Source organism: Leptonychotes weddellii, chromosome 12 (genome assembly GCF_054177405.1).
Source record: "Leptonychotes weddellii isolate Sample4059 chromosome 12, ASM5417740v2, whole genome shotgun sequence".
Classification (NCBI taxonomy): Eukaryota; Metazoa; Chordata; class Mammalia; order Carnivora; family Phocidae; genus Leptonychotes; species Leptonychotes weddellii.
In genome coordinates, this window is record NC_138380.1 from 38,196,259 (window position 1) to 38,211,927 (window position 15,669).

General features: G+C 34.2%; 1 protein-coding gene across 1 annotated transcript in view; it reads left to right on the top strand.

Moving 5' to 3' along the window:
- DPY19L2 (dpy-19 like 2) overlaps window positions 1-14,934 on the top strand; it is an 88,156-nt gene extending 73,222 nt beyond the window's left edge. The window contains exons 18-22 of the mRNA XM_006734097.3: window positions 1-120; window positions 1,054-1,228; window positions 4,288-4,387; window positions 6,124-6,249; window positions 13,057-14,934. Coding sequence (XP_006734160.1) covers window positions 1-120; window positions 1,054-1,228; window positions 4,288-4,387; window positions 6,124-6,249; window positions 13,057-13,207 — 672 coding nt within the window. The 3' untranslated portion in view covers window positions 13,208-14,934. The remainder of the gene's footprint in view (window positions 121-1,053; window positions 1,229-4,287; window positions 4,388-6,123; window positions 6,250-13,056) is intronic.
- The last annotated feature ends 735 nt before the right edge of the window (window positions 14,935-15,669 follow it).

Consider the following 15,669-nt stretch of genomic DNA (forward strand, 5'->3'; position numbering starts at 1 on the left):
CTGATTTTTCACACATTGCAACTGTTAGCATTCACTGTCCTTGCCGTTTTAATCATGAGGCTGAAGTTGTTTTTAACACCTCACATGTGTGTTATGGCTTCCTTGATATGCTCTCGAAGGGTAACGTATTCATTTTTGTGTCACTCCACTATAGTAACTATAGCAACAGCACTGTAGATACCATGCCTTTGCTGACTAATCCAAAATATAAAAACACTTGGTTTAAATGATTTAAAAGGTTATTTCATGATCAATTATGAATAATAAAAGCAATTTCCAGTAGCTTTGAAAATTATTCCTAGATTTTAACTGATACTCTTATGATAAGTGACAAGGTACACTTTCCCCTATGTTAGTATTCTATCCACAGACATAGGCCTTTGGAGTTCAGGTCTGGGCAAGAATTTCTTGGCCCACCAAAACGATCCTTAAGTGTTCTTCTAATGCTAGAGTAGATGCAGGGTAATTGCTCTAGTATTGTCCTGTTTGGCTCAGAGAACCCCTAGGAAAAGTTGTCTGTTCTGGGATTCTCTTACCGTTGATATACAGAAGAGCTAGACAAAGAAGCTAGAATTTGGGGACCAGTGTACTTCTAGAAACATCTTACTTAGTTTTGATGAAAAGAGTCTTGTGTTAGAATATCATAATGCTCATTTTCCTGAAAGGAATATATGTGTTATTGCTAGTGTGGTTTCCATAGTTATTTTAGATGTCCATTAAAGCCAGATATTACAGGATTTAGCTCTAGGATGTTTCACATTTTTGTGATTTGCTAATCTTAATCCTTGGTAGTAAATCAGTGCTAGAAGGATGAGGTGTGCTTCTTCCTTTAGTCTTTTGAGGATAAAGAAAGTTCCATTTTTACTAGGCCCTATAATTCCAAAATATGTACTATTTTTAAACAATAGGTGACCATAGTTCTGTATATTATTAGTGCATTGATAATATCAAATGATAATCCACCTTGGTTTAAGTAGCAAGGTAAAAGTTTATTATTGGCCCTATAGCACTCTTCATATAAGAATTAAAAATAAATGGTTTCTTTCATTTCAGCTCTTTGGATGGATTTTTTGCAGAGTTCGCTTTGAGAATGTTATCTTTGGCATTCTAACAGTGATGTCAATACAAGGTTGTGCAAACCTCCATAATCAATGGAGCATAATAGGAGAATTTAATAATTTGCCTCAGGAAGAACTGATACAATGGATCAAATATAATACCAGACCAGGTATGTAGCTCTTTAGTTCTATGTATAGCTAGGTATTTATAGACATGTAGAAACAGACACATGCAGTCATTTATTCACTCACAGATTTTGAGCATGCTAATTGCAGTGTCCACCGAGTCAAACCTTTCCAAAAAACAATTTTGTGCCCTCTTTAGATGCCTCCTAGATAACTGTCAAGAATTTTAATTAACATGAGGAATTAATGATTGTTCATAGTTAATGTACTGTAATGCTGAGATCATTATCGTATTTTAACCCTAACAATGACAAATTTTCAATAACAAAATTTCACACCTGTGAACAGACCACTGGAGAAGATACTTTTGACTATGGGGAGGTCAACAATGCCCTTTCTATCACTTCAGTCAGTGCTGACTCTCTCATCCAACTCTGTAAAACCATTTGCACACAGATGAGTTAAAATCTCAGATATTCTATTTTCTTCACTAAATCATTTCAAAGAGATTAGTATAAATTCTACTTGTAAATACTCCAAAATATCATTTTAGCTTACCTTTTTTTTCTTCCTATCTTTATCCAAAACCACTTTAAGCAGAGATATTTATTTCATTTTAAAAAAATCTTTCCAGAGAATAAGTATATTCTACAGTATTTTCTATAAGTAATCCATAATCTTGTCCAAGCCTATTTTTGAAATTTAGTAATTTTGTGTGGCACAAGTTCTTCACTGTGGCCTATTTAAATTTATCCTGTGACTCCTTGGGGTGATTTCCTCATTTGCTTATTTGATAGTCACCATTTAATTAATTAGCCATTGTTAAGGTAAACTTTTATAAGCCTCAACTCAGATATCATGTTTTCAGAAGTGACAGTTCCTCATCACTTACAGCTGCCAGACCAGTTTAATCAGAATTTTAAAATTAATCCTCTAGTGAATTTTTCTCTATAGGAGTACAAGGTGTAGGTGCTCCCTTTACTCTCCCTTACCCCTTACCAGTTAGTTATTTTTCCCAAACTTTATGAGGTACCTACTTTTAGAATCTTTTCTTGCATCTGTCTTTGTTCCAGTGTGTTTGTCTTGGGTTCCTGGCAGAGAGGGCCTACATTTGGCAACTTACCCTAAGACAACTCCCACAAACTCCTCCTACTTCAGTTTTAGCCACCTCTTCTTTGATTTTCTTATAAATCTTCTTCATCCTTCTATATGACTTCTCTCATGGTTACCACATGTTTATTAAAAGCAGCATGATGGGGGCGTCTGGTGGCTCAGTTGGTTAACTGTCTGTCTTCCGCTCAGGTCATGATCCCAGGGTCCTGGGATTGAGTCCCGCATTGGGCTCCCAGCTCAACGGGGAGTCTGCTTCTCCCTCTGCTCCTGCCCCTATTTGTGTGCGCTCTCTCTCTCTTGGAAAAGTAAAATAAAAAAAATTTAATAAAAAAAAATAAAAGCATGATGTTCTGTAGTATGGGTGAGACTAATGCTTGTGTTCAGGTCCCCCATGTAGGGTTGTATAGTTTGTGTACTGCATAAGGGTGCTCAGTTGAGAGGACAAGGGGAAACTGAAATCCAGCCCATGGTTACTTACCAAGTCATGTATTAGTGAGGCTCTGTCAAGTCAGAAGGATGTACATTTTCTAATACATTTGGTAGAGTGTATGTGGGGATTTCAGTAAACATCTAGGAAAGTATCCTATTCTTTCCCCATCTTGTTCATATTTATCTCACCATCAAGAGTGAAGACTGTGCAGAGTATTTCTCCCCCTCTCTCTGCCATAGATGGTTTCTCTTCAGCGAGTCCTGCTCTTGCTGGACAGACCCACATACTTTCTTCCTGATAACTGTGTCCCTGGGCTTTGGGTCCCTCTAACCCACATTTTCTCAGCCTTGGCACTATTGGTATTTAGGGACTGGCCTGTGCTTTGAAGAATATTTAGCAGCATCCCTTCCCTCAACCCACAAGTTGCCAACAGCTCCTCTCTCCCCCACAGTGTGCCAATCAAAAATGTCTCCAGAAATTGACCATATATATCCCTAGGAAATAAAATCCCATCTGGTCGAGAACCACTGCGTTAGCCTAAGAGCTTTCCATCGTTAATTACTGAACCTTGTGATAGTAAATACATATTTCTACACTGTTTGACTTACATATCTTCAAATTTCAGTCATATGTGAAGATTTTCATTTGAAGTTACATTTAGAATACTTATATTTGCAAGTAAACATTCAGTTATTTACGGTAGATGTGAATGACATGCCTTGTTCTTATTCATAATTTTATTATGCTGATTAAAAATGATAATGACCTGGGCGCCCGGGTGGCTCAGATGGTTGGGCGTCTGCCTTCGGCTCAGGTCATGATCCCAGGGTCCTGGGATCGAGTCCTGCATCAGGCTCCCTGCTCCTTGGGAGCCTGCTTCTTTCTCTCTCTCTCTCTGTCTCTCTCTGTCTCTCATGAATAAATAAATAAAATCTTTAAAAAAATGATAATGACCTTCAAAACTATATAATAATTTATTATAGAGAAGTGCCAGAAGGTAAGTAAACATTTTTGTCTTCCAAGATACTACACTTCACAGTTTCACCTTAAAAGATGTAGCATGAGACTTGCCCTTTGTAACAGTCTGTCAGTTCTTGGCATTTTAGATTATTAGAACAAGATATGAAGATTTATAATTCTTTCTGGTCACATGTGCTTTTGTAGTATTGTCTTGAACTTGCACATGGCAGGAAGTTGTACTGAAGTGGCTGAGGGTGGGCTCTGGTGCCACCTAGGTGTGTAGTCTTGCACAAGTCACTTACCTTTGTTGGCTCTCAGTTTCCTTATTTACAAAGTAAGAATAACATAGAACCACTTCATAAAGTTGTGCAAATTAAATTGTTTAATCCTAGTAAACTTACTTAACACAGTTCCTGGCACAGAGATAACAGAAGTCAGCTGTTATAGTAGACAGTATTGAACAAAGAAAAAGAATAATGCCAATGGTGGTTATTTAAATGTATTTCATTTTTCTTAATTTGAGTTCAAATATTATAGATAAGTAATGATCTTTGGTTTTCTTTAAAATATGTCACTAAGGAATATATCCTTGTTTTTCAGATGCTGTGTTTGCAGGTGCCATGCCTACGATGGCCAGTGTCAAGCTGTCTACCCTTCACCCCATTGTGAATCACCCACATTACGAGGATGCAGACTTGAGGTTGGCAACTGATTGAATGTTTCAACCAGACATGCTTACAACTTATATTGACTCTTAAGAATAGGGAAAAATTTGCATATGCACACACACACTCTCATCTTCATGTTCATGCTGGAAGTTTAAAAATATATAAGAACCTTCCAGAAGTCATAATTTGTACATTTCGACTCTAAAGGAAGCTTAATAAACCTCTGAAAAATGAAAAAAAGCTAGTTTTTCTCAAAGTGCAAATGTCACGTATTCATGACAAAGCTGTGTATGTCTGTTTGTTCCAGTAGAACTGCTGAGTACTAGTACTAGGAGATGGGATGGATCTGGCCCAGGGCCATAGTTTGCCGGCCCCTGCTCTGAACCCCACAAGCCCCTCCCCCTGATTTAAGAAACCATTCTCTATCTTACTGGTAGCCTATAACTAACCTTTTCTAACAGAAAAAGTACATGACATTAGCTATATTACATGCTTTTATGAAAATTTAGGGCGCCTGGGTGGCTCAGTTGGTTGAGCAACTGCCTTCGGCTCAGGTCATGATCCTGGAGTCCCGGGATCGAGTCCCGCATCGGACTCCCTGCTCAGCAGGGAGTCTGCTTCTCCGTCTGACCCTCCCCCTTCTCATGCTCTCTCTCTCTCTCTCAAATAAATAAATAAAATCTTAAAAAAAAAAAAAAATCTTAAAAAAAAAAAAAAAAGAAAAAAAAAAAAAGAAAATTTAGGGTGTGTTTTGCTAGCTAGTTATGAGAACTCTGGTTTTCATTGAGGTATGAAAGTTTTGTTTTCCTTAAATACCTTTAAAAATTATTTTAATCATTTTAGTCATTGTCAGGGTAATCTTTTCCTGTTAATGCATCTTTGGCTTATTATTAGAGGTAAAATTTTAAATCATTTAAAGTTTTATATCTGGTTTTGGACATTGCACATCTTATATGTTTGAAATTTTAAGAAATGGCCAGTGCTGGGTGGGGGCTGGGGGCACTGGGTGATGGGCGTTAAGGAGGGCACGTGATGTACTGAGCACTGAGTGTTATATGCAGCGGATGAATAACTGAACTCTATGTCTGAAACAAATGATACACTATATGTTAACTAATTGAACTTAAAATAAGTTAAAGAAAAGAAATATCCAGTGCATAAATGGTAATTATTCAGGATTTCATAAAAACTCCTATTTAGGACCAACTTGTCTGCTGTACCATATTTTGGTGACTAATCCTGTTTGTCAACCTTCCTGACTGCTACACTAGATGCCCTTGTCTGAATGTATGATTTGCTACATTTCAACTTCAATTCATATGCTTTTTGGGTAATTTCAGTAGGTGAAATTATCTACCAAAATCTGTTTTCACTCTGTTCACCTTTATCTGAATGTGTTCCATGAGCAGATTAATTTTATGCATATGCAAAGCAAATTCATATCCTGAACTATTATCCTGCTACCCAGGTCTAGAGTCTAAACCAGTTTATGTCTGTCTGTTCTGGTAAACACTAACAAGCAGTACATATAACATGTAAAATTCAAAGCACTGTAAGTTTTAGCAAATGCAAAGTATAAGTAGGAAGGTGGAAACTTCTCTCCAAAAATAATCTATGCTATCCCCAAAACAATTCATGCTCCTTGAGGTCATATATATGAATGCTCCATCCAGTGAGTGTTGAGATTTTAATTTACTAGCAAAATTTCTTTAGTCCATTCTATTATGACTTATTAAAAAAATTTTTAACTTGTGTTTTGAATTTAAAGGGCCCGCACAAAAATAGTTTATTCCACATATAGTCGAAAATCTGCAAAAGAAGTGAGAGAGAAATTGTTGGAGTTACATGTGAATTATTACATTTTAGAAGAGGCATGGTGTGTTGTGAGAACTAAGTGAGTATGAGCCCTATGCTATATGGTATGGAATATCTTTAAGCAACAACTGTTTTACTTTATTACAGTAGTTGTGATTCTTTAAGAATTTTTATTCTAAATAAATTCCATTAAAATATTATCCTGGTATTTTATTTAAAATTATTTCATGTAGGAAAGTAAATATCATTTAAGTAGAATCTAATTTCAAGAAACTATAGTATATTTTAGCTCCCAGATTTTTTCATTTTAATTTAACATCTTAAATAATGTTGCTTTCCTTCATACTTTTTCAAATTCTTATGATAATTTGTATTAGATATATGAAATACAGATTTGAATTTACAGCAGTGTGAAACATTAGCATTCTTTTACTACAACTGGATAACACTGAAGTTATAAGATTTATGAGAAAAGTTTCAGATAACTCCAGAAGTCATAGTAAGTAAAATATTCCTAAGTATAATTTTTAATTTCTGAAAATCACAAAATTCTAAAATGGTTAATGGATATCTTGAGGCCTTTTTTTAGACTCCTTGACTTAAGAGGTTCTTAGTTGTATTAAGTCTAACATTAAGAATTTTCATTTCTCGTATGGATAATTAGGAATTAGATCATAAAACATTTTGGAAAAGTGAGGTTCATAAGTTCTAGTGGCTAATTTTAATATATAATTTTAATACTGTATTTAATTTAATTTATAATTTTATTTATAAATTTATATATTAAATTCATAATTTAATATATAATTTTAATACTATATTTAATATATAATTTTAATAATTATATATCTAGGAAGAAATGGCACCTTGTAAAAGAAGAAACAGGAACATCATAATGTTGATGTGTGTGTACATTATTTTAAAATTTAATAAGACAAAGTAGACTTCAAATCAAGGCATATTACCACAAATAAAGATGGACATTTTATAATGACAAAAGGATTAATTCATCAAAAATATATAACAGTTCTAAAAAGTGTATATCTAAACAGAGCTTCAAAGTGCACAAAGTAAAAATGTGCAGAATATAAAGAAAAAATAAGCAAATTTTCAATGATAGTTGGAAATGTTAACTTTCCTTTTATTACTGAGAAAATTAGATAAAAAGAGTGTAAGGATTAAAAGATAGAAACATCAAACAGTATCAAATAACCTGACCTAATTACTCTTATAGAACAGTACAGAAAAATACATTCTGCAGAATACACATTTTTTTAAAGGGTACATGGAATTTTCACCAAGGGAAGAATATGCTGGGCCATAAAAATAGCTTCAGTATGCTTAAAAGATTTGAAGTCATACAGAATTAAATTAAAAATTAATAATTAGAAATCTAAATATCTGGTAAATCCATACATATTTGGAAATTAGGCAATAAACTTATGGATAACTTATGGGTCAAAGAAAAAAACCACAAAGGAAATTAAAAAATAATATATATCTTTTTTACTTGAGTGCAAAAAGAGGTGTTTTCAACAATGTTGCTGATCTAACTGGATATCTGTACAGAAGAAAAAGTGAACCATGACCCATACTACACTATACACAAAAATTAACTCGACATGGATTACAGAACTAAATGTAAAAGCTAAAATTAAAAGATTTCTTGGAACACAGAACACTAACCATTAAAAAGTCAATAAATCATACACCTCAAAATTGAAATCTTTTCCTCAGAAGATGTTAAGAAAATGAAAAGGGAATCCACAGACTGGAAGAAAATGTTTGTAAAGTGCGTGTCTGATAAAGGAGATATATATATTTTACATGAAGAAATTTTACAAATTAATAATAAATTGACAATACAATTGAAAATGGACAAAAACTTGGGAAGATATCCTTCATGAAAGAAAATATGTGATGACTAGTAAATACATGAAAAGATGCTCAATATTGTCAGTGTCCAGGGATATGCAAATTAAAACCACAATGGGATACTATAACATATACTCTAGAACAGATAAAATCTTAAAAACTGAAATGCTAGATATTGGCAAGGATGCAGATTAACTAGAAATCTCTTACATTGCTAATGGGAGTAAAAATGATACAACCACTTTGGAGAAGTATTTGGAGGCTTCTTATAAAAATTTAAGCATATATTTGCCCTATTACTCAGCAATTGTACTCCTTGTGGAATTCAAACAAGAGATATAAAAATATCTGTCCATAGAGGATGTTCATAATATCTCAAACTGGAAACAACCCAATGATCAAGAGATAACTGAATAAACAAATTATAGTATATTCATACAATGGACTGCTGCTAGACAATAAAAAGGAACAAAATACTGATGTGTGAAGAAAGGATGAATCACAAAAACATGCTGAATGAAAGAAGCCAAACACAGAAGAGTACATACTATGTGATTCCATTCTATGAAGTTCAAAATATGCAAAACTAATGGGAACAGAAATCAGAATAGTGGTTGGCTATGGTGGAGCCAGGGGGTAGAGGTGGTGGTGGAAATACCCTCTGGAAAGGGATTCAAGAACTTTTTTTTCTTAGATTAATGACAGTGTTCACTATCTTGATTGGCATGTTTTTTATATGAGTGTATGCATTTGTCAAAACTCATGGAACTGTACACTAAGATCTGTGCGTTTTTACTTCTGTAATTGTACTCTAATAAAAAGTTACTCTAAATACACAAATAAATATTTATGCAAAGAAGAAGTCTTCTAAAATTCTGGGACTTAGAAAATCATTCTACAGCTATCACTAATAGCCTTCTGAGACACCAGGAATAAGTTCTAAAGAAGGAATAGCAAATTGTCTCTCAAGGCAATTCTTTTTACAAAATTGGTTTCTTCTACTTTTCTTTACAACTCTGTTCTATTAAGTATTACATACTCCTTACCTAACGGCCTAAGGCTATGTTAAAGAAAATAATGAAAAGTGCTAATTGGATTTTATAGTTTGGACAAACTGAATTTAAGAGCTACTGGTCTGTCAAAGGCCCAAAGAAATTGAACATAGGACCTGTAAGGAACAGTTTTGGAGGGAGTTCAGTTAATATTGGCAAGAAGAGTTTGACTTATTGCTCCCAGAGATTACAGTTTTAAGAACTGGATGAAAACACAGGCACTCTTCACTTTGTGTGGTACTATATTAGCTGAAACTTGAGCATGTCAAAATTATGTTTTGCTTTGCATGGTTCCATGGAGCTCAATGTCATGTGAATGTGTGTGTACATTACATTATTTTAAAATTTAATAAGACAAAGTAGACTTCAAATCAAGGAACTGTGAATTGGAACTGTGTCTTAAGAGTTACCGTGGCACTACTTAAAGCAAAGACATAGTTCCAATATGCATATACTTCAATTAACAGGATGCATCCAAAGTTAGGTTTAATGGTATTAAAAACAACCACTTGAAGTCTCTGGGAAGTGACACAAAAGCAGGGAGAAACTTAGAAACATTTGCTCTTGAAGGACTTCTCTGAATTTGTGAACTTGCCTGAGAGCACTTCCTAAATCATCCCCTCCCTGCTTCTATTATAGCAGAAAATCACAGCCCACTGGCTTGAGGGGACAGATGGTGACAGATGAGCTGTGAGTAGCAAAGCAGCTGGATATTTGAAGGGGACATTTTAGAAGCAAGAGCACTACAGAAAGACCAAAATCTAAAATCTGAATATAAATTCTGCCTAAAACCTATTCTACACATGCCTGTGGGAAACCTCTGGGAACTTGGGAAAAGGGCAGGTGGAAACTAGGGCAAGATATGTATCCTTTTTATTTATTTTATTTTTATTTTTTTAAAGATTTTATTTATGTATTTTAGAGCATGAGCAGGGGTAGGAGCAGAAGGGGAAGGAGAGGGAGAGAATCTCAAGCAGACTCTGCACTGAGCACAGAGCCCAACATAGGGTTCTGTCTCACCACCCTGAGATCATGACCTGAGCTGAAACCAAGAGTCAGGTGCTTAACCAACTGAGCCACGCAGGTGCCCCAAGATGTCTATTCTTGAAAGAGAACTCCTGGTGAGATTTGCAAATTCCCTGTGCTTTTCACCATGTACATTTCCCAACTTGCACACACCCTAGGAAGCAGAAAGCAGAGTCATCACTCGTTCAAGGTGTCAGGGCAGAAATAAGGGATAACAAAACAACTACACATTCTGGGGAAAACCCCCAAAGCAAGGGAAATACGGAGAAGATGGATTTCCAAATATAACTCTGCCCAAATCCTTGGCTGATAAAAACACAAGGAAAATCCCAGGGCTAAAAGAAAGAAGTAGCTGGAATCTGAAAAAACTGAGCAGAGATAGCTGCTGCACAAGACAGGAGATCCAGACAAGTTAATTATCTACCAGAACAGAAACAAGAAAGTAACAGTCATCAGAAGAACAAAATAGATTCCAGACTCACTGCCAGGTATTTTCTCCAGTGTTTAGTTTCCAACCCAAAATCACCAGACCTGCAAAAAAATGGGATAGTCTGACCAGTACTCAAGAAAAAAGTAGAAACTGATTCAAATAGTGTGAGATGTAGGATTGAGCAGGGAAAGACTGCAGAGCTGCTATTATGATTATATTCAAGGAATTAGGGAAAATATGTTCAAAGAACTAAAGGAAGACATGATAATCAATAAGGGACAAGATTTGATTCTCAACAGTGAAATCAAAGCATCCTCCCTGGAAAAAATGGGAATTCTAGAACTGAAAAGAATAATAAATGAAGGAGAATTCTTTAAAAGTTCTCAAGAGATTTGATATGACAACAGAAACAAATCAATGACTTGAAGGTAAATTCAAGAAAAAGCAACCAATCCAAAGAACAGGGATCAAAAAGATTGAAGAACAGCAAAAGCCACAGAGAACTGTGTGTTATTAAGTAGTTCAACACATGGGTAATATAGTAACAGAAAGAATGAAAGAAAAGTAAAATGGCAGAAAAAAAATACCTGAAGAAATGTTGGCCAAAAATTTCTTGTTCGCTGAAAGCCATTAACTTAGAGATCCAGTTAAGCTTAACAAACACAGCTAGGTTAACCCAAGGAAATCTGCACCACGGTACATCATAGTCAAACTGGTGAAAAACAAGGAGAAAAGAGAAAATCTTGAAAAAAGCAAGAGAAGAATGATATGATAAACATCTGACTTCTTTTCATAAATAATAGAAGTCAACTGACATTGAAATGATAATTCAAAATTCAGATAATACAGGATAGACTAAAATGCACTGGAAATGGTAAAAATGTGGATAAATATTAATCACTATATGTATATATATATTTACTCTCTGAAAATCTTTTAAAATCCTGTGACTAGTTAAAGCAAAGATGATACATTATATTTTTGAGTTTATAAGTCATATATATGAGACAGCAATAGCACAAGCAAGGGGAATAAATGAAAATAGAATGTATGACTGTCTAGAAATAATCCGAGTTTAATGTTAAGTAAATTGTGGTACATTGAAGATGCCTGTTTTAATGTCTAGAGCAACACAAAAAAAGGCAAAAAAAAAAAAAAGAATGCATAAGCCAATAAATGAAATAGATGATATAGTAAAACTTTTTGCCTGACATAAAAGAAGTCAAGAAAGAGAAACACAATCAAAAAAGAGAGGAAACAAACAGAAAAAAGGGAAAAAAGCCTAAGTCAAACAGTATCAGTAATAAAAAATGTGAATAGGGACAAAACACTCCAATCAAAAGGCAAAGATTGGTAGACTGAATACAAAAGCAAAATCCAACTATGTGTCGCCTGTAAGACGTGCATTTTAAATACAAATACATGTATAGATTGAAGGAAAAGGGATGATATTATCATGTGAGTAACATATGAAAGCTGCAGTGAGTATAAACATCTGGAATATTCTAGATAAGGCAAAACTATATGCAGAAAGATCAGTGGTTGCCTGGGCTAAGTTGGAGCGAGGGTACCAACTGCAGAAGGGCTCAAGGGAACTTGTTTCAGTGCTGGGAATTTTCTGTATTACGATTATGGTGGTACTCACACACTCACACTCACATAGACATTTCCCTGTATTTATCAAACTTTACTCATAAATGGGTGCATTTTTTTAATAAATGGGTGCATTTTATTGTACATAAATGATTCCTCAATATAACTGTTAAAAATAATAGCCAATTTTGCCTGACTTCTTCCCTTTACTGCCTCTAATGCAAGGATATTCCCTAGTGAGAACTAGTATCCCAGTCAGTCCAATCATAGAGCCACCCAAAATAGGAAAGGATGGAGGAGAACAAATCTGGCAAACAAGAGCTTTCCTTCCTTGCCTTGGACTATATGTTTTCATGCTAATCTAAGTTAGGTGAAGCCCCAAAATATGAAATTCATCAGGAATTAGATTAGCTTTCCTTCAATTTGTCTCCTACTACTCATGGGCCTTATGTTTGGATGGTGATACCACCTAGAAAATATATTTATATTTCGTTTTGAAAATACATTTTTAAATATGTATTTCTGAATGTATATTGGACCTTTACTGTTAAGTTTAATAATATATTGGTTATTTAGTTAAGTGGAACATGAAAATGCAACATATACTTAATTTCATTTTTATCCTTAAGTGTTGAACTTACATTTTTTGAAATGATGCTTTAAAATCTTTATTGAATAAATTAGTCTCTGGGTCCTGGGATGGAGCCCTGCATCCGGCTCCCTGCTCAGTGGGGAGCCTGCTTCTCCCTCTCCTCCCCACTCGTGCCTCTCTCTTGCTATCTCTGTCTCTCTCTCTCTCAAATAAAATCTTTAAAAAAAATAGTCTCGAAAAAGAGCTACTTTATGTATTCTCCCCGTATATGAATGCATTTTTAATATGGATATACATGTGCCTTTTTTTTTTTTTTAGGCCTGGTTGCAGTATGCTGGAAATTTGGGATGTGGAAGACCCTTCCAATACAGCTAATCCTCCCTTATGTAGCATCTTGCTCAAGGACGGGAGGCCTTACTTCACCACAGTATTTCAAAATAGTATGTACAGAGTACTAAAGGTTAACTGAAAACAAGACAACCCATCACACTGTGTGTAGAAAGCAATCACTTTGCCTTATTTACGTTAATAAAAATCACAAGCTTTAATAAGGGACCCTTAAAAAGAAGATAATAAAAATGATTTCAAGTTATTCTCATTATTAAAAGGTAAATTATTTCATTGTTTTCCATTGAATGTCAGCCTTATTAAGCTTGTTCTTTAAATGATTAAATCATTTCATACTGCATAAACCAAATGTCCATCTTAAAAGTTCTAAAGAAAAAATATATGTAAAAGAACAATGAAATTCAATAAATGAAAGGTATTATGTAAGTCCTTTTGTATTCAACTAGGTGCTTCAGATTTTCTCTAGTACCAGCATGTACCAGCTCAGACTCTTTAAACCACTTAGAAAAGACTAATGCAGTTTCTGAAATGACACTTCCTTAAAATCCTGATGCTAATCACAACTTCTATACCTCTCTGAGGAAATTTGTGTGTAACCATGTGTCTATTGAGGTTGTTTTTGCTTTTATTAGCCCTCGGGAAAGATCTTCAATAGCTTTTAATATTTTTTTTATCATTTCAAGTTAAATATTTTCAAAAACAACTTATTTTGTAATGTTTTGAATCTCTTGAAACTTGTTTACTCAACCAGATAAGTATTTTCTATTGATTAATTCCCAACCAAAGTTCAACAGGTTATTAACCTGTCTCTGTAATCCAGTGGATTTTCTTTTAACATCCAGGTAAAATAAAAATTGCTATGGTACATGACCAAATTTGGGAGTTAAAACATAACCAGCAAAGAAAATCCAGCTAAATTTATCATATGAGATTTTTAGATCCTAGATCCTGAATGAAGCAAAGGCATTTTTCATCTTGATAGCCCTATAGCTCATTGGACATAGTCTTTCTTTCTGATTACCATCTTTCTGATCATCATCTTTCATAATAACATATTTCTGAATCCTCATTTATCTTTGGTTTTGGATGAGGAAATTGATGTTTTATAAATCTCCTCCTCCAATATAAAACCTATGCAACAATAATGCTTTGAAAGTGGGAAATAGTTATCTTGAAGATGTTGCCAGATGCAAAGATAAACACTCTTTCTCTGCTTGAGAGACAGTCAGTATGCTACATCTGAGTATTTTAATATCTATCTACTTTAAATTAATCATCTTGGAGTTTTTGTAATTCCCTTATGTTCTTGACCCTCCACATTTGGGAAAACAAAATGACTTAATTCTGTAGGTTAGTTCATGTATAGTAGGTAGGAGATTATATTCAAGAAAACCAATAAAATTATTTTTCAACTTTTATAATTGTAAAATATTTTAATACAGGATACAAAACTTCTAAGAAAGCATGCCCCATTTAATCAGTATTTTCAAATAATTTGTTTGGGCCTAGGTATGGGGCAAAGAAGGAAAGGAGACTTAACATCTAACATTCATATAAACTAAAACATTCTGGATGATGTTTTCATAGGAAATATTTTAAAGAAGTTGGTAGAATTTTTTTTAAAAGAAGAGCTGTATTAGCTAATAAGTATTTTATAAAAGTGTACTTATGTGGATTTATATATAGGAAAACCAATAAAATTATTTTCAACTTTTATAGTTGTAAAATATTTTAACAGGATGCAAAGCAGCTAAGAAAGTATGCCATGTTTTACTTATTTTAACATTTTCAAATAATTTGTTTTGGTATGTGGGGCAAAGAAGGAAAAAAGATATATAAAACCCAACATTCATAAAATTAACACATTTTTGATGGTGTTGTCATAAAAAATAATTTTTGAAGAAGTTGGTAGAATTCAACAACAAAAAGGGAAGAATAGTATTAACTAGTTAAGTATTCCATACAGATAAAATGTATTAATATGGATTGTGTTACTTTCATGTACTATGTATATTTGAAAATTAAAAAAGCCCTTGAAGATCCTCCTGTGTGTTTTCTATCTTTTCTCATCCTTTCCCCAGCATACATTTTGACATTGAAATAATTCTGATATGAAGGTAGAAATCACAGGTGCCTGAATTTATTAACTGTGTTTACACTGGCAATGATCTTTCTTAGCCATTTAAAAACAATTCTGCATCATCTTACACAGAAGGCAGTGTACTGTGATGGAAATAGTGTGGGCTTTGTAACCAGGTGGGTCTAATTTTAAATCCTGGCACTTCTATTTACTGGGTGTATTATCTACCATCCATTCAAAAGATATTTATTGAGTACTTACTGTATGCCAGGCACTGTGCTAATTAAGCTTGGTCATGTTGCATGACTGTGAGCTTCAGTCTCTTCACCTGGAAATTAGAACTCACACTACCTTCTTGGCAGTGTCATGATGAGGATTAGTAAGATAGTGTGTTAAAGTGTTCGGCACATGTAGATATTCACTCAACAAACGTTAGTTCCATATGCTCATTCTCCCTGCCCGCTAAATAACCAGTTTAGTAATATCAAGTTACATGGTAGGTT